Source organism: Haliotis rubra, unplaced genomic scaffold, assembly GCF_003918875.1.
Source record: "Haliotis rubra isolate DU_JTF1 unplaced genomic scaffold, ASM391887v1 Scf82, whole genome shotgun sequence".
Lineage (NCBI taxonomy): Eukaryota > Metazoa > Mollusca > Gastropoda > Lepetellida > Haliotidae > Haliotis > Haliotis rubra.
The window spans coordinates 247671-267845 of NW_025767546.1; the positions used below are offsets into that span (position 1 = coordinate 247671).

At 43.7% G+C, this 20175-nt stretch overlaps 1 protein-coding gene and 1 long non-coding RNA gene across 4 annotated transcripts in view; both read right to left on the bottom strand.

Moving 5' to 3' along the window:
* The window catches only part of LOC124261988 (uncharacterized protein KIAA2013 homolog), a 30789-nt gene continuing 10614 nt past the window's right edge, over positions 1–20175 (bottom strand). The window contains exons 4-16 of one of the 2 annotated variants that reach the window (XM_046696370.1): positions 18363–18491; positions 13813–13871; positions 9658–9750; positions 8942–9015; positions 7323–7449; positions 5574–5587; positions 5000–5102; positions 4663–4731; positions 2991–3190; positions 1995–2107; positions 1332–1596; positions 1106–1230; positions 1–752 (exon numbers count right to left, since the gene is read on the bottom strand). In XM_046696370.1, the coding sequence (XP_046552326.1) occupies positions 565–752; positions 1106–1230; positions 1332–1596; positions 1995–2107; positions 2991–3190; positions 4663–4731; positions 5000–5102; positions 5574–5587; positions 7323–7449; positions 8942–9015; positions 9658–9750; positions 13813–13871; positions 18363–18491 (1559 nt within the window). In that variant the 3' untranslated portion in view covers positions 1–564. Of the gene's footprint in view, positions 753–1105; positions 1231–1331; positions 1597–1994; positions 2108–2990; positions 3191–4662; positions 4732–4999; positions 5103–5573; positions 5588–7308; positions 7450–8941; positions 9016–9657; positions 9751–13812; positions 13872–18362; positions 18492–20175 lie in introns of both variants that reach the window. The other variant, XM_046696369.1, reaches the window with a different exon arrangement.
* On the bottom strand, positions 5594–7302 carry LOC124261989. Of its 2 annotated transcripts, XR_006894483.1 has the most exons (4): positions 7192–7302; positions 6798–7127; positions 6554–6691; positions 6253–6453 (listed from the first exon to the last, which is right to left on the bottom strand). It is a non-coding gene; the product is annotated as an uncharacterized LOC124261989 (long non-coding RNA). The 2 variants fall into 2 exon arrangements; XR_006894484.1 differs by lacking the exons at positions 6798–7127; positions 7192–7302 and adding an exon at positions 5594–6219 and having other exon boundaries at positions 6280–6453; positions 6554–6752.

A 20175-nucleotide genomic window follows, 5' to 3' on the forward strand; every position in this document is an offset into this window, starting at 1 on the left:
CATGTAAGACTACCAAATGGACAATATTTCAAAAGTGAGATACAGAAAACTACCCATTATAAACATTCTAGTATTCCCGAGCAGTGCAAGGACCAGAAGATGTCAGGACTGTGTAACAATAGTTTATAACCACAGACTGTAGGTTACACATTCATTCATTATAAAAAAGTACATCGTTCATTTCTACCACACACACGCGCATTCTTAAGACATTCCCTAACTGGTTAGACGCGCATTCTTAAGACATTCCCTAACTGGTTAGTTGAAACCATTTTATGTTAAAGTGATGATTATAAATCAAGTCTAATCCAAGTCTCCCCTTTAAGGCCCAATCACAGTAGCAAGTCATGGTAGAATGTCTGCTGCAGTCAGTCGGTGTAATGATACGTACACAATACACAGATGAATGCCGCACTGCAAGATGCACCAATGAGACTGAGCACATGAACAGTGATTGTACCATATGTTTTACATGGACAGTATTGTAGCAGCTGGTATTTGCATAATGTGTGATATATTAACATGATATATACATGATGATGTGTGGAACCCCTGGGGCAGGTGCTATAAGTTGTACTTTGAGCGAGCGTATCTCTCTTGTCCTTGGCAGTATTCATTGTAGATGAGCTTGAACAGAAACAGGTGGAAGATGATGATGAGGAAGGCAATAGAAACCCAGAAGAGAGTGGGCAGTCCACCGAAGTGATGGCCATGCCGATGTAAGGCAATCACGTGGTGCTCATGAGCTGGTGCTGAAACAGGATGAGGTAACATGACAGACACTTCATACAAGGGGGAAGATCTTGGACAGCAACATTTAAAAGGACTAACATAAAAAAAACGAGCCCCAAACAAGGCAGATGAATCGACCCTGGCGTTTTTTTTGTTTACCTGTAGAATGTCAACAGTGGTTAGCCTTGGGTGATGTTTATGTGACAAATAGTTTGAAAAAAATGATAGTCTTAAGCTTCAACAAATTTAGTGGACGAACTGAAACTGTTACATCCAGACTGACTTTCTAGTGTCTGAGTGTCGCTGCTAGCCATGAACCATATATCTGAATAACTAAAGGGCAGAGGCAGCAGCAGCAGCAGCAGCAGCATACCTTCCTCTATGGCCTTGACATGTATAGCATGCTTCAGCTCCTCCACATGAATCTTATCAGCAGTGATGTACAGGATGGAGGTCAACGGATCGGTTAACTTCACAGGGAAGCGTTGCCACTCTTTGCTGTCAACATAAAATAAATTAACATGAACAACATGTATTAGTGCCACTCACCCTAGTGACACCAGGACATCCAGACATAGTGTTATCAGGTATATACTCACCCCAGTGGTACTGGAGCATCCAGACAACCAGCATCACAGGCGTAGTAGGGCTTATCATTCCTGTCCAAAGCCACATACAGGTTGGCCTTATTGTCTTCCCCAACATTGACACTGATGTTGACATGCGTGTTGTTGCCATAGTTGATGCGACGAAAGAAGAAATCACGATGTAAATCTTTAGGGTGTATAGCCATCTCCAGGTGAGAGTTGTGAAAACGGAGGGCTCCAAAACTCAGCATCATGGCCTGGAGGACTCCTTCAGCACCTGCAGAGAAAGCAGACCTCTTGGTCCCAGAATACAGGCCATATAATATCCTCTCATCAGTTCCTCATATACTGTTTGATAACGTTTGGTTCTCTGGTGCTGCAGGCAATATTCCGTCAATACTACAACATGATACTCCAACAATGGGATTCACAAACTGTACCAAGTGGGTATTCAAACCCTTGACTACAGTGTGACAAGTGTTTACTTCCATCACTATTTTATACCAGGGTCCATCTTGTCAAAATAAAAAAGCCTATATGTAACTTTTTGCACTAAAGTAATATTGAAACTTAATTCATTTAATCTATTCGAACAATTGTCAATTCAGGAATATAGTTGTATATTGAGTTTTGGGTTTATGTTGGTGGTGATATTTGCAGCCTGGCTCCACTCACCTGACTGAACCATTACGGCACAACCCTGCTTCTCCAGTGTGATCATCCACGTCGTCACCACACGAGCTATCTGGTCCTCATCTTCAACATCAATCCATAGTTTGTCTGCTTGTCTGCAACATCATTATAGCTGATGTACTTAATGCAGACATAGGGTCAACTTAACAGAATGTCAGCATGATGTAACATAGGAGGTAGACATAAAATACATGGAGGTTACTTAACATACATGGGAAGAAAACTCTACATACATGGGAGGTTCACAGTTAACTCACATGGGAGGTTAAGTTAACATAAGAGGGAGGTTACTTAAGACAGACAGGAGGTTAACTCAACATACATGTGAGGTTAACTCAACATACATGGGAGGTTAAGTTAACATAAGTGGGAGGTTACTTAACTCAACATACATGGGAGGTTAACTTAACATAAGTGGGAGGTTAACATGAGGTTAACTCAACATACATGGGAGGTTAACTCAACATACATGGGAGGTTAAGTTAACATAAGTGGGAGGTTACTTAACATAGATGGGAGGTTAACTCAACATACATGGGAGGTTAACTCAACATACATGGGAGGTTAAGTTAACATAAGTGGGAGGTTACTTAACATAGATGGGAGGTTAACTCAACATACATGGGAGGTTAACTCAACATACATGGGATAACATAAGTGGGAGGTTACTAACAACATAGATGGGAGGTTAACTCAACATACATGGGAGGTTAACTCAACATACATGGGAGGTTAACTCAACATACATGGGAGGTTAACTCAACATACATGGGAGGTTAAGTTAAAGTAAGTGGGAGGTTACTTAACATACATGGGAGGTTAACTCAACATACATGAGAAGTTAAGATAACATGCATGGGATGTTAACATAAATAGGATGTTAAGTTAACATACAATGGAGGTTAAGTTAACGTACACAAGGGTCAATTTCTGGATGAGTGTGCCTCTTGTATATAGTATCAGTATTGTAGAACTTACAGTGTTGAGTGTTCTCCATAACATCTGTCGGGGTAGTACAGAACCTTCTGTATGTTGATGCGCTGGGCTTTAGTGGTAGACGGGTCGTGGAGAGGTGCAGGCACATTACTCAGGACAAAGTATATGGTAGAGTTAATCTTGTCTCCATTCAGAGCCCCACCTGCCTTGGAATGGCTGATGCCAAAACCGCTCTGCCACAACTGATGACAAAACATGGAATAAACTAAATATAAGTATTGGACACAACAGATGGTTCAGGATATAGGGATGGTTCTGAGCTTAACTGGGTTGGAGAGTAAAATAAAAAGGACGGTTCTGAGGCTAACTAGGATGGAGAGTACAATACAAAGGATGGTTCTGAGCCTAACTGGGTTGGAGAGTAAAATACAGAGGATGGTTTTGAGCCTAACTGGGCTTGGAGAGTACAATACAAAGGATGGTTCTGAGCCAAACTAGGATAGAGAGTACAATATAAAGGATGGTTTTGAGCCAAACTAGGATGGAGAGTACAATATAAAGGATGGTTTTGAGCCAAACTAGGATGGAGAGTTCAATATAAAGGATGGTTTTGAGCCAAACTAGGATGGAGAGTACAATACAAAGGATGGTTCTGAGCCAAACTAGGATGGAGAGTACAATACAAAGGATGGTTTTGAGCCAAACTAGGATGGAGAGTACAATATAAAGGATGGTTTTGAGCCAAACTAGGATGGAGAGTACAATACAAAGGATGGTTTTGAGCCAAACTAGGATGGAGAGTACAATACAAAGGATGGTTCTGAGCCAAACTAGGATGGCGAGTACAATACAAAGGATGGTTCTGAGCCAAACTAGGATGGAGAGTAAGGTACAAGGTATAGAACACTACAGCTTTGGGGATTTTTCCATTTCATCAACAGAGAAAACCCAAAATACTTCAATGTCTTAGTTGTGTAATTACAGTCGAGCACCGTTGTGTTAACTCTGATAACTCGATATCTCAGTTGTCTCGATATAACATCTCGGTCCCGGCAAAATCATACTTTATCACTATTCAAGCTCTTTTAACTCGATAACGATGTCTCGATATTTCGGATATGTCGATACAATTTCATCATCCCAACAAGCAAAATTACCCTTTTAATTCGATATTTGCAAAGAAACTCGATATTCGCCTACCTTTCATGGGCAAGTATCCCTCTGAACTAAGGTTGTTTCCACACGTTTACACACTGTGCAGCATGAATCAAATGGATGTGGTAGTGTAAACTAATTAGGGCTAACTGAGTTGAAGGTGTCACTTATTTCTTATTTAATCAGGATTAATTAAGAAGGAATTAATAAGGAAGTACTCACTGTTACGACTAAACACTACTGATAACGGATTATAGTTTCGAATCAAAACATACTGAGAAGCGTTTTGTTTTCTTTCATAGTGATATGTGATGATATGTCCTTGTCAGATGTCTCAAAGTTCGGATAACTCGATATTTTTTCTTGGTTCCATGAATATCGAGACAACGGTGCTCGATTGTAGTTCAAATGGAGATTTTTAAGCATGAAACGTATTGTACTTAACACAGTTAAACAGTTCAGGGTGTACCACACATCGCTGCATGTAAGGGTGTACATGCAGTGAGACTGAACGTTTAAGCTTGCCCTAGTATGCAGCCAGTAAGGTAGGTGTACTCACAGACGCCCACACTTTGGTGTGCTCTTGTAGCATATGCTTCCCATCAATATTCAATGCTAGTCCCATATCCTGAAACAAATACATGCATCTTTACTCGTTGCTATCACGAAAAAACCTTAGTTTCTGAATTGTGTTTGTATATATATCATGCACATATCTGGTTTTATCAATTTGTAAGTTCTGGTGTCTATTAGTCACGATGATAGCAGTAACATGATAGCGAAGTTGAACCATGAGTGACCTTGACATTTACAGGATGGCAACATGTGGCATACACAGCCTCTATAGGCTTGTTTACAAATATACAGCAGTAGCTCCCTTCATTGTGTAGACTTACTATCTTGACCTGGTTGAGCAGGTCAGGGACTAAATGTGGCACCTCGTGCTGGTCTGCAGGCTTGGTGTAATGTACCACAGTCAGGATATGGTACAGCTTCGTTCTGCAACAGAACAACAGTCTCATGTGCTGCTGTCTCAGGTCTCACAAGCTTTTATTAATAAACATGTACTAACTTGCCAGTGACTAAGTCACCTGTCTGGTTGCACTGTCCACCTTCTAATGACTAAGTACCTGTCTGGTTGCACTGTCCACCTTCTAGTGACTAAGTACCTGTCTGGTTGCACTGTCCACCTTCTAGTGACTAAGCACCTGTCTGGTTGCACTGTCCACCTTCTAGTGACTAAGTACCTGTCTGGTTGCACTGTCCACCTTCTAGTGACTCTGGCACCTGTCTGGTTGCACTGTCCACCTTCTAGTGACTAAGTACCTGTCTGGTTGCACTGTCCACCTTCTAGTGACTAAGCACCTGTCTGGTTGCACTGTCCACCTTCTAGTGACTAAGTACCTGTCTGGTTGCACTGTCCACCTTCTAGTGACTAAGTACCTGTCTGGTTACCTAGTGACTAAGTACCTGTCTGGTTGCACCTGTCCACCTTCTAGTGACTAAGTACCTGTCTGGTTGCACTGTCCACCTTCTAGTGACTAAGTACCTGTCTGGTTGCACTGTCCACCTTCTAGTGACTAAGTACCTGTCTGGTTGCACTGTCCACCTTCTAGTGACTAAGTACCTGTCTGGTTGCACTGTCCACCTTCTAATGACTAAGTACCTGTCTGGTTGCACTGTCCACCTTCTAGTGACTAAGTACCTGTCTGGTTGCACTGTCCACCTTCTAGTGACTAAGTACCTGTCTGGTTGCACTGTCCACCTTCTAGTGACTAAGTACCTGTCTGGTTGCACTGTCCACCTTCTAGTGACTAAGTACCTGTCTGGTTGCACTGTCCACCTTCTAGTGACTAAGCACCTGTCTGGTTGCACTGTCCACCTTCTAGTGACTAAGCACCTGTCTGGTTGCACTGTCCACCTTCTAGTGACTAAGTACCTGTCTGGTTGCACTGTCCACCTTCTAGTGACTAAGTACCTGTCTGGTTGCACTGTCCACCTTCTAGTGACTAAGCACCTGTCTGGTTGCACTGTCCACCTTCTAGTGACTAAGTACCTGTCTGGTTGCACTGTCCACCTTCTAGTGACTAAGTACCTGTCTGGTTGCACTGTCCACCTTCTGTCTGGTTGCACTGGTTGCACTGTGACTAAGTACCTGTCTGGTTGCACTGTCCACCTTCTAGTGACTAAGTACCTGTCTGGTTGCACTGTCCACCTTCTAGTGACTAAGTACCTGTCTGGTTGCACTGTCCACCTTCTAGTGACTAAGTACCTGTCTGGTTGCACTGTCCACCTTCTAGTGACTAAGTACCTGTCTGGTTGCACTGTCCACCTTCTAGTGACTAAGTACCTGTCTGGTTGCACTGTCCACCTTCTACTGTGACTAAGTACCTGTCTGTCCACCTTCTAATGACTAAGTACCTGTCCACCTTCTTCTAGTGACTAAGTACCTGTCTGGTTGCACTGTCCACCTTCTAGTGACTAAGTACCTGTCTGGTTGCACTGTCCACCTTCTAGTGACTAAGTACCTGTCTGGTTGCACTGTCCACCTTCTAGTGACTAAGTACCTGTCTGGTTGCACTGTCCACCTTCTAGTGACTAACTACCTGTCTGGTTGCACTGTCCACCTTCTAGTGACTAAGTACCTGTCTGGCTGCACCTAGTGACTAAGTACCTGTCTGGTTGCACGTCCACCTTCTAGTGACTAAGTACCTGTCTGGTTGCACTGTCCACCTTCTAGTGACTAAGTACCTGTCTGGTTGCACTGTCCACCTTCTAGTGACTAAGCACCTGTCTGGTTGCACTGTCCACCTTCTAGTGACTAAGCACCTGTCTGGTTGCACTGTCCACCTTCTAGTGACTAAGTACCTGTCTGGTTGCACTGTCCACCTTCTAGTGACTAAGTACCTGTCTGGTTGCACTGTCCACCTTCTAGTGACTAAGTACCTGTCTGGTTGCACTGTCCACCTTCTAGTGACTAAGTACCTGTCTGGTTGCACTGTCCACCTTCTAGTGACTAAGTACCTCTCTGCCTGCACTGTTCACCTTCTACTGGCGACGCATCTCTGCCACTCACCTGACTAAGCACCTGTCTGGTTGCACTGTCCACCTTCTAGTGACTAAGTACCTGTCTGCCTGCACTGTTCACCTTCTAGTGACTAAGTACCTGTCTGGTTGCACTGTCCACCTTCTAGTGACTAAGTACCTCTCTGCCTGCACTGTGACTGTGCTGGAGTCCAGGAAGACCATGCCCACAGCAGCTGCCACTACTGACGTAGACTCAGGAATCTGCACAATACCAGTTGTCACTTTGTAGGACACATTTTCACCTGTGGATGTCCTGCCCCTGGAGAGAGATAGTAGAAATTTGAACAAACGAGTAGGGGTTTAAATTCATTGAAGAGAGTCTTCCTTGACTGACGGACTGACTGAGTTTAGTTTTACGCCGCTTTTAGCAATATTCCAGCAATATCATGGCGGGGGACACCAGAAATGGGCTTAACACATTGTGCCCATGTGGGGAATCGAACCCGGGTCTTCGCCGTGACGAGCCAACGCTTTAACCACTAGGCTACCCAACCGCCCCGAGTCTTCCTTGAGGTACATGTATGCACTTTCTGCTGCTGAAAATGCCCTGTGACAGTTGTAACAATGTTTCAATAAACATATTGGATAATATAACTCATGTATTGTCATGGATTATATGGCCCCTTACATCCTGGAGTTACCTCCCCTACAGTGGATTGGTGGGTAGCCAGGGGAACCACTCATTCGTAACTATTCGTCCCTTTCAATAACCTAAAAGTAGACTCGTACCCCTCTCGTAGCCATGTCCGGGAGAAATATTCCCCTAGCCAATCAGAATGCGAATAAAAAGTTTGACGAAAGCGTAACTCATAGATAAGCCTAACCCTTCTATAGATTGCTTTGTTTTATCCTAAAAATTCGGCTTATGGACGGTAATATATGGTATGTAGAGAACAAATTGGGTCAAAATAGGTCTTTGAAATATTTTTCATTTCGGCTTGCATAATATTTTCCCAGACACTTCAAGTATATTCTAATTATTGCATAGTCCTCCTGGGTTTCCTGATTTTTTATAACCAGGATATATTAACATTATGGTGTAGGAAAGTACTTAAGCATGTTAAACATACCCTTTGAGGTAATTTCCTTTGTGTGAATGCCATGTGTGTTTTCCAAGTAAACTAGAGTTACATGCCCTTGAAAATAGTTCGGCAACTAGACTATTTCTCTCACTCACATACAATAAAATGGCTACAAGAGGGGTACGAGTCTACTTTCAGGTTACGGAAAGGGACGAGTAGTCACGAATGGGGAACCACTGTCCCAAATGATCATTCCTTCTGCTGACGATAAACATAAATGAACAGAATTGCAGGAGGTGGGAGGTCCTACCCCATGGCAGACTCTCCTCAAAGGGTTGAAAACTCCTAAGGGTTTGACTAATTCTTGTTCAGAAGAGGTCTTCATTGGGGTACATATATGCATCAACACAGACTCTTAAAGACTGAAGTCTCAGGAGGGAGGAAACTGAGCACAATGCCTAAAATATGTGTCGAGTTGGTAATGGTAACTGAAGGTTCTCGGCCGGCACCAAATAGTGGCAAAACAGACTATGGTCCAATATCTTCATAGAATTTCAACTCATTTGAAAAGGATTCAAATTTATCAAAATCTGACTTTTCCAAATGAAAAAATGGGATTAGTTAATCAAAATGAAATTTAATGACTGTTGGAATACACAGAAGGCTTATATTTTACCATGAATGTAGGAGTATATGTGCAGGGTAAATAATAGAGGTGTGTCAGCTTACGTGTACTGCTGTGTCTTGGAGTCTGTCCATCCTGAGGGGCCAATCTGATCCAGTTCAATTGTCACGGGAGATTGCTGAAATAGAATGTTGGTATACAATAAACAGAGCCAGTTATGATCTAAGTTTGTTTGTTTGGCTGCTGTTTACTGCAGCACTCAGCAATATTCCAGTCCACAACTGCAGAATATTTGTATCAGACAAACCAGTGATTGATATCATCAGCAGCAACCCATCTCACCACAAGATGTTCAATCAAACAAACAACCAAATCTGACCACACAATCTAATTGAGTAATTCAGTTGCACTGTTACAGACAAGCATACAGTCACAAGAAATCTGGTCCTGGTTGGGGCATAAAAAAACCCAACAACTTCAATATCCAAGAAATCCCAGTCAGTGTAAAACCCAAACATCCTCAATATGCAAGAAATCTGGTCAAGGTTGGTGTAAAACCCAAAGATTCTCAATGTGCAAAAAATCTGGTCCCAGTTGATGCAAACCCAAAACATTCCATCAGCATATGTTCATGTGGTTTTCTCCCACGCTTTCTTGACTTATCTTTATTCTTCTACAAGGTATTTTTGTCTTGCAAATTCTGTTGAATGGTTTTAGTCTAATAACTCAAAATTTGCCTGAGTGCCCAGATTCCCTAACCAAAACATTTTCATTTGTGCGCATGTGTTTAATACAACAGCGGTGATGACTTGATACTTACTGTTGGGTTCTGTATACGGATGTCCTGCACAAGGATAGATGGGTGTGATCGATGAGCGTACAGCTTGGAGCCAATACTGACACAGCTCCAACCCTGTCACAAACAAAAACATTGTCAGTCATAAGGAGGTTCATGTAGTCAGTCACAAGTGGCACCGCTACATTAGAGGGAGGTTTACATGGTCGGTCACAAGTGGCACTGTTACATTAGAGGGAGGTTTATGTAGTCAGTCACAAGTGGCACCGCTACATTAGAGGGAGGTTTATGTAGTTGGTCACAAGTGGCAATGTTACATCAGAGGGAGGTTTACATGGTCGGTCACAAGTGGCACTGTTACATTAGAGGGAGGTTTACTCGGTCAGTCACAAGTGGCACTGTTACATTAGAGGGGGTTTACGTGGTCAGTCACAAGTGGCACTGTTACATTAGAGGGAGGTTTACTCGGTCAGTCACAAGTGGCACTGTTACATTAGATGGAGGTTTACATGGTTGGTCACAAGTGGCACTGTTACATTAGAGGGAGGTTTACATGGTCGGTCACAAGTGGCAACGTTACACTGGAGGGTGTTTACATGGTCAGTCACAAGTGACACTGTTACATTAGAGGGAGGTTTATGTAGTCAATCATAAGTGGCAATGTTACATTAGAGGGAGGTTTAAGTGGCACTGTTACATTAGAGGGAGGTTTACGTAGTTGGTCACAAGTGGCAATGTTACACTGGAGGGTGTTTACATGGTCAGTCACAAGTGACACTGTTACATTAGAGGGAGGTTTATGTAGTCAGTCAAAAGTGGCAATGTTTCATTTGAGGGAGGCTTACATGGTCGGTCACAAGTGGCAATGTTACATTAGAGGGAGGTTTACAGAGTCGGTCACAAGTGGCACTGCTACATTAGAGGGGGGTTTACGTGGTCAGTCACAAGTGGCGCTGTTACATTAGAGGAAGGTTTACATGGTCGGTCACAAGTGGCAATGTTACATTAGAGGGGGGTTTACGTGGTCAGTCACAAGTGGCACTGTTACATTAGAGGGGGTTTACGTGGTCAGTCACAAGTGGTAATGTTACATTAGAGGGAGGTTTACGTGGTCAGTCACAAGTGGCACTGTTACATTAGAGGATGGTTTACATGGTCGGTCACAAGCGTCACTGTTACATTAGAGGGGGGTTTACGTGGTCAGTCACAAGTGGCACTGTTACATTAGAGGGAGGTTTACATGGTCGGTCACAAGTGGCACTGTTACATTAGAGGGAGGTTTACATGGTCAACCATAAGTGGCAATGTTACATTAGAGGGAGGTTTAAGTGGCACTGTTACATTAGAGGGAGGTTTACATAGTTGGTCACAAGTGGCAATGTTACACTGGAGGGTGTTTACATGGTCAGTCACAAGTGGCACTGTTACATTAGAGGGAGGTTTATGTAGTCAGTCAAAAGTGGCAATGTTTCATTTGAGGGAGGCTTACATGGTCGGTCACAAGTGGCAATGTTACATTAGAGGGAGGTTTACAGAGTCGGTCACAAGTGGCACTGCTACATTAGAGGGGGGTTTACGTGGTCAGTCACAAGTGGCGCTGTTACATTAGAGGAAGGTTTACATGGTCGGTCACAAGTGGCAATGTTACATTAGAGGGGGGTTTACGTGGTCAGTCACAAGTGGCACTGTTACATTAGAGGGGGTTTACGTGGTCAGTCACAAGTGGTAATGTTACATTAGAGGGAGGTTTACGGTGGTCAGTCACAAGTGGCACTGTTACATTAGAGGATGGTTTACATGGTCGGGTCAAGTGGGTCACAAGCGCCACTGTTACATTAGAGGGGGTTTACGTGGTCAGTCACAAGTGGCACTGTTACATTAGAGGAGGTTTACATGGTCGGTCACAAGTGGCACTGTTACATTAGAGGGAGGTTTACATGGTCAACCATAAGTGGCAATGTTACATTAGAGGAGGTTTAAGTGGCACTGTTACATTAGAGGAGGTTTACATAGTTGGTCACAAGTGGCAATGTTACACTGGAGGGTGTTTACATGGTCAGTCACAAGTGGCACTGTTACATTAGAGGGAGGTTTATGTAGTCAGTCAAAAGTGGCAATGTTTCATTTGAGGGAGGCTTACATGGTCGGTCACAAGTGGCAATGTTACATTAGAGGGAGGTTTACAGAGTCGGTCACAAGTGGCACTGCTACATTAGAGGGGGTTTACGTGGTCAGTCACAAGTGGGGCTGTTACATTAGAGGAAGGTTTACATGGTCGGTCACAAGTGGCAATGTTACATTAGAGGGGGGTTTACGTGGTCAGTCACAAGTGGCACTGTTACATTAGAGGGGGTTTAAGTGGTCAGTCACAAGTGGTAATGTTACATTAGAGGGAGGTTTACGTGGTCAGTCACAAGTGGCACTGTTACATTAGAGGATGGTTTACATGGTCGGTCACAAGCGTCACTGTTACATTAGAGGGAGGTTTACGTGGTCAGTCACAAGTGGCACTGTTACATTAGAGGGAGGTTTACATGGTCGGTCACAAGTGGCACTGTTACAGAGGGAGGTTACATTACATAGTCGAGCAATGTTACATTAGAGGGAGGTTTACATTACAATGTTACATTAGAGGGAGGTTTACATAGTCGGTTACAAGTGGCACTGTTACATTAGAGGGAGGTTTACAGAGTAGGTCAAAAGTGGCACTCCTACATTAGAGGGGTGTTTACGTGATCAGTCACAAGTGGCACTGCTACATTAGAGGGGGGTTTAAGTGGTCAGTCACAAGTGGCAATGTTACATTAGAGGGAGGTTTACATAGTCGGTTACAAGTGGCACTGTTACATTAGAGGGAGGTTTACAGAGTAGGTCAAAAGTGGCACTCCTACATTAGAGGGGTGTTTACGTGATCAGTCACAAGTGGCACTGCTACATTAGAGGGGGGTTTAAGTAGTCAGTCACAAGTGGCACTGTTACATTAGAGGGAGGTTTACATGGTTGGTCACAAGTGGCACTGTTACATTAGAGGGAGGTTTAAGTGGCACTGTTACATTAGAGGGAGGTTTACGTAGTTGGTCACAAGTGGCAATGTTACACTGGAGGGTGTTTACATGGTCAGTCACAAGTGACACTGTTACATTAGAGGGAGGTTTACGTAGTCAGTCAAAAGTGGCAATGTTTCATTTGAGGGAGGCTTACATGGTCGGTCACAAGTGGCAATGTTACATTAGAGGGAAGTTTACAGAGTCGATCACAAGTGGCACTGCTACATTAGAGGGAGGTTTACGTGGTCAGTCACAAGTGGCACTGTTACATGAGAGGGGGGTTTACGTGGTCAGTCACAAGTGGCACTGTTACATTAGAGGGGGGTTTACGTAGTCGGTCACAAGTGGCAATGTTACATTAGAGGGAGGTTTACATAGTTGGTCACAAGTGACACTGTTACATTAGAGGGAGGTTTACATAGTCGGTCACAAGTGGCAATGTTACATTAGAGGGAGGTTTACATAGTCGGTCACAAGTGGCAATGTTACATTAGAGGGGGGTTTACGTGGTCAGTCAGAAGTGGCACTGCTAAATAAGAGGGGGGTTTACGTGGTCAGTCACAAGTGGCACTGTTACATTAGAGGGGGTTTACGTGGTCAGTCACAAGTGGCACTGTTACATTAGAGGGGGTTTAAGTGGTCAGTCACAAGTGGCACTGTTACATTAGAGGGAGGTTTACGTGGTCAGTCACAAGTGGCACTGTTACATTAGAGGGAGGTTTACATGATCGGTCACAAGTGACACTGTTACATTAGAGGGAGGTTTACGTAGTCAGTCACAAGTGGCAATGTTACATTAGCGGGAGGTTTACATAGTCAGTCACAATTGGCAATGTTACATTAGAGGGAGGTTTATGTAGTCGGTCACAAGTGGCAATGTTACATTAGAGGGAGGTTTACATAGTCGGTCACAAGTGACAATGTTACATTAGAGGGAGGTTTACGTAGTCAGTCAAAAGTGGCAATGTTACATTAGAGGGAGGTTTACGTGGTCAGTCACAAGTGGCACTGTTACATTAGAGGGAGGTTTATGTGGTCGGTCACAAGTGGCACAAATGATTTAGTATTTGATAGATGGAATTCAACTTTGACTTACATTTTACCAATGATCTTAAGATATTCTTATACTCACTCGCTTCACTGTTTGCATCCGGTAGGCCACTCCTGCCTTCATATCCACAGCAAATGCCTCTGTAACAGCATATTATATGTTCTTGTGACATGTTACACTAGAAATATCCATTAGAACCGAATCTTTGTCTGTCTGAAGACCAAAGACAAAATAATTCGTACAAACCAGTAGAGGTTATTGCTTCTTTGAAGAAAGTCCTCCTTGGGTACATGTAAGCATTAAAATGTCCATTTTAAAAACCTCTGACAGTTGTAACTATATTTTAATAAAAATATTTACAAAACAAAAAACATGTTTTTGTCTTGTGAGACCACTCCTACAGGGCCCCTCAGGGCCCCCTACAGCTAAGAGCAGCCATCTACCTCGCACCTCACTTTTCATGCTGAACATAACGTGTGGGGAGAAGACGTCCTCCTTGGGTATATATAATCATAAGACAGACTCCCAACGATAGCGTGTCAGGAGCGGCATTCTGTCTGACAAAAACAAACCCATTTACAAGTGAAATTCTACAACCGAGCGGAGACAGAGAAATACACTTACCTAGTCACCTGACCACCAATGTCAATCAGGCGGGGGGCGTGGCTAAGGGTAGGGACCAGTAATGTCAAGCCTATATGTTGATTGGCTACGGTATCGTGTCAAAACAGCCCCACCCCGAACTCAAAGTTTGGAGGAGTATGTAAGGGGACTCGACAAATCAATCCCACTATCAAAATGCCCAGCCAGCGAAGCATGGTGAAGTGGAACAACATGAGTGTAGAAGAACACACCGTAATACCAATGTAGACGTGAATAACAACCATCACCAGATACCACCACAGATAAAAGGAATATGATTAAAACCTGTCACCAAGGGAAATTCAGACTATGTAATCTCGAAAGCTCAATCGGCTAGAGTGGTACTACTCCGCCCACTATGGAGAACTATCTGGCCAAACTGAGTACGCTCACGTGAGTGTTTGTCCAGCTGAAAATGACGAATGAACGTACTCGGTCTGCTCCAAATACCAGCAAAACAGATCTCCTCAATGGGCAGAGCAGCAGCGTATGCCTTGGAGGTGGCCAATGCTCTAACCAAATGAGCTTTCAACAACTCATGGGGAGTTAAGCCATTATTAATGTAGCCCATACAAATGGCAAAGAAAAGCCACCTAGAGATGGTCTGCTTGTCCACGGGAAGGCCAGCCTTACCACCTGCATAACAGCAGAACAGTTGTTTATCCTTACAGAGAGGTACTGGTATTGTGACGTCAAAGAGAGGTACTGGACGATAAAGGCTGAGTGAAAGCCGGAAGTTCAATAGGCGCCATTACGTGAAAGGAGCCTGCGATCTTAGGACAGTATGCTGACTCGATCTTTATGAAAAATGGTTAGCTCAGGATCTGATGACATTGCGTGAATGTCACCGACCCGTCTACCAGGCATTACTGACACAAGAAAACATGTTTTCCAACTTAACAGCTGGAGAGAGAGAGCCAACAGATGTAAAAGAGAGGACCGGACATCCAATCAAGAACGATTGACAAGTCCCACGGGGGACCCGCCGGACAGCCGGACGGATTCTGTCCATTCCTGCTAAAAAGAGGGTGTTGTCCCAAGAGTACACAATCGGCAGGTATGTGAAAGGCAGAAATAGCCGTAGAGTAGCCTAACATAGATAGGCTTCTAACATAGATTGCAAAAACTCCAGCACAGTGACTAAATCTGTAGAAAAGGGATTAGGGAACCCTCTGCTGACACACCAGCGTGCATAACAGGCCCATCTATCCTCATACTGAACGTTTGTCAAATCCCTCTTTTGCGAAGCCAGAATTGAGTCTGCAACTGATGCACGAATTCCGATTCTAGACAGTGGCCGAGCCACCCACTGAATCCTGGGGTTCGGGTGTGGCACTCCATTCTGGGATAGTAGGTCCGGTCAAAAGGGTAACAGTACAGGAGGTTGAGCCAGAAACCTGATGAGTACTGGAAACCAGTGTTGTGCTGACCAAAGAGGTGTAAGCAGCACAAGTAGTCGAGCTGGTAGGGTGGCAAGCTGCGAGAGGACCCTGTAAATCAGGGGTATCTGTGGGGGGGCCCACAGAACCCTGTCCGTCCAATTGAGCTGGAAGGCATCGGAGGCGATCGCTCGCAATATCCGGGAGCAAAACACCGGAGTCAGATTCGTCACCCCAGAGGCAAACAGATCGACCTGGAACGACCCGTACAACTGGGAGATAATCCTGAATATCCCACAGTCGAGCATCCACTCATGAGGGGCTAGTATACTCCGTGAAACTGCCACGCCTCCTCAAGGAGAGACAGAGACACCGTACCGCCCTGCTTCATGAAATAGGTCATTGCCGTCTGGTTGTCCATCTCTAGACAAACCACTTGGCTCCAAACCTTGTCCACGAAGCATTCGAATACCAGCCGGGCTGCTCTCAATTCTAACACACTGATGTGCAGGGTCGCCTCGTTCTCGGACCAAAGGCCGGAAGCTGCGAGGTCTCCCAGAACACCGTCCCAGTCTGTGAGGGAGGAATCCGTCTGAAGTGTGAGTGTCAGTCCTGGGGTCTCCCAGGGGAGTCCCCTGGATAGATTCCCGGTGTCATTCAACCACCGCAAGTGAGGAATTTAATGGGCCACGGACAAACAGAGCTAACGGAGGCCCATAATGGCGCTCATCATCTGGCTAGTGCATGACCTTATAGCGTCGCGTGCCAGATGAGAGTGGACCTCCGTCAGTTGCCTCGCAAGAGTTGTCAATGACAAGTCATCGCCCACCCCACCCTGGTCCACCAGCTGCCTCTGAAGGGCGGAGAGGTAAACTGAACGGACAAAAACTCTGAGCTGCTGTATGATGTTACGATATTGCTCTTCGAAAGAGAGGTAAGGCGACTTCAGCGTTTGGTCATTGGTGGTGAATGGAGGAAACCTACGGCCCTGTGAGCCGAAGCTTGGGAGCGGCCCAACAACCCCCCGATGGTGACAGATGCGTACATATACAATCGTCCACCACAAGATTCACCAGAGGACATCAAGGTAACCGGAAATAATGGTGCGCTTGGAGGTCCCATAAGAAGAACGCCAGACGATGACAGGCTTGGACCTGCGTGACTGGCGCTGGGAGGCTGACACCCATGGAGTGGCCGTCCCCAGAGCCGAGGCTTGGGTAAGGCACACTGCCAGATGTCAGATCTGTACAGGAGCTGAGGCTCGGGGTGGGATGGGAGTACCTCCGGCAGATGACCCAACGCCGCCGCTACCACCTGAATGAGTGTCGATCTCCTGCCGAAGACCAGAAACTGCATCGAGATGAGCGACTGTACAGAGGCCATCTGCTACTGAGAGAGAGACGAAATATCAGCAAGGATTATAACCTCTCATGTTCAGAGGTTTTGTTAAGAGTGGGGGTCCTTAGCCCAGATATCTCCTCCTCTTCCATATAAAATATATATACACAAGCAAACTGCGAAAAATATTAAGCACAGGCGCTATTAAATGCTAATAGCCAAAGCGATTTAATCAAACTGAACATGCTAACATGCAAAGCAGAAAAAATGCAACGCTAAACCTGTGTACATATAGAATGAGTAATACACAGCTGATAGGATAAATACATGCTACTAAATTACTCAATAAAGACTTACCGTAATTTTACTGATAGCGAAAATAATAAGGCAAGCCTAACATATAATATAAGGCTTATCAATACATTCCCTGCCATGGTGAAAGCGAAACGATAGCAACACATAAAGAGGGAAAAGAAACTGGGTGGTCTGCCATTTTGCCTGCCACATGGTTGGAAATGGGCGACCCCACGGCAAAGTTACAACATTTTACGAATGAAAATATCAACATCAAACTCAAGAGTGCTGCTGAACTCTGTATGCAATGCTGAACAAATGAGTTTTTAATCTGGATTTGAAAGTACTGAATGTCTCTACTGATCGAAAAGAGAGGGGTAATTTGTTCCACAAAGCTGGGCCGACAACCTGAAAAGACCTTTCACCAAATGTCTTGGTCCAGCTGACTACAGTGTGGCACATGTGTTGTTGTGATGACCTCAGATGGCGTGTTGGTTTATATTCTTGCACAAGGTCTGAGAGATAAACTGGTGCCGTGTTGTGCAAGGCTTTGAATCTTTGTCACTCATATCGTACCAAAGGGAACAAACTTCCAGAATGAACCCTGCATGTCCTTCTAATGGAACGACAGCATGAAAAGTGAGGTGCGAGGTAGACGGCTAGAGTTACCTGCTCTCGGCTGTAGGGGGCCCTGAGGGGCCATGTTTTGTTTTTTTGTAAATATGTTTATTAAAATATAGTTACAACTGTTGTAGGTTTTTAAAATGGACATCTTAATGCTTATATGTACCCCAAACAGGACATCTTCTGAAAAAGAATCATCTGTTTAAAGTTAGGTCTTTCTAACCAAAAGTACAAACATTATGGATGATGATGATAGTGAAACGACACTGATGATATTAGTATCTGAATCATGTTATACAAGTGATCATGGAGACGCCTCCATCAGTAGTTGAAAGCAGAGTTTCGAAAACTGACCTTTCAACGGTTCTCCATCAACTTGAGTTTGAACCACTGGGTAGAACTTGACAGGTAGAGACAGAGCTCTATTCAAGCGGATGAATAGTCCATTCTGCGAGTCAAATGCTGCCGCTACTTTACCATTGCCTGTTCAGAAGAAAGTTGTGAAACATAACTGTCCCTTCTATATTTGTCTGACAGCATCTTAGACATCAGAACAGTGCTAGACTTCACTGCATTGTTAACCAAATAATATTTGTGAGATCTGCACAAGTATGCTACAACTATCTGTGGCTAGAGTGATGACGAATGTTGCTGATTCCCAGTTAGATGCCACTATCATCAACTTGTGGTGATGAACACTTCAGGCTGGATATACTTATTGTTCCGAGACACAGATACAAAACATCATTACATGTCATCATTATTTTCTTTCTTTCTTCTCCAGTGTGTGAAATAGTTTCCAAATGTTGCTAGTCAGTTGGGCTAGCTATGCTTGAAAGTTACTAGCCCACAAAATAATTCACTAGCCTGAAATTTGAATGCAGAAACTAAGCAAAAACTTACAAAAATAGATGAGAATAAGATATTGTCGGCACGACACAGGTTTCATTATTAAGCTGCTAATATGATGAATATTTTTATCAGCCAATAATCTTGCATGATTTAAAAGTTTATCATAACTTAACAAGTCAGAGAGAGAGATATATTTACAAAATTACCCAAATGGATTTTTACTAGCCATAGGCTAGCGGGCCAGTGGCTATTTCGTACACTGTTCTTCTCACCATTCTTGCCCATGATATTTTATAGTACATACAGATGAATGAGGACCTTTTTACTTTCGTGTAATAACACACATTTATCAAAATAGAATTTACAAACAGAAAAGTGACTCATTAAAATCCACCAACAACTAACGGTCTCTCCAACCGACAATATCATTATCTGACCCCCCACCATGGAGCTTACAAAATACAATGTTGTAGCAGTATTCTTTGAAGCCGTTAATGCTTGACAGTTTCACTCAGTTCACCTATTCCATGTGTTCTCTCAGAATCCACCTTCTTGGTAAACCCACACCTGCCTTTTACCTACTGTTACTGTGGTTACATCTCACAAGACCAGATAATTTGTGAACATTGCAAAAATTGATGATTATGTAATTTTTAGAGTAAAATTGATATTTTATACTTATCCTGACTCATGCTCTTTTGCTTGTCTTCTTCTTCTTGCGAACATAGTGGAACACTTGTATCTCCTTAATTGAAGCTCCCTTCAATGTAAAATCACTAATTAGTACTCACCAAGAGTTGCCTCCCTTTGCCTTTGCGCGGGAAAGGCGGCGCCACCTTCTGGCCTCATGCTTCACTCTCTCCTGATATAGCGAGCCCAACACTTGAATTTACAGGGAAATCCAAAGTGTTATGTGGGGAGGATGGGAGGGCTTACCTCATGAGTCAGGATAAGTATAAAATATCAATTTTACTCTAAAAATTACATATTTTTCCTTATCCTGACTCATGCTCTTTTGCTTGTAGAATCCTACGGAAACGGAGGTGGGAAAGAACAGAATACTTTGGATTTATAAAATTAATTAGTGATTTATATATATATAACTGTAATAACCCCCTAACGGGAACTTCATAATGGCACTGACTTAGGATAATTCCTCTACTATAAACCATAAGTTTATACATTGCCATAGATGGGGTATTACAATAATAATATACTATGATAATAGCAATAAAGATATAAAAGCGACTCTGATAGGAGAAGCTATACAACTGAACATAATCATCAGTATAAGCTTAAAGCTGAGTAGACTTAA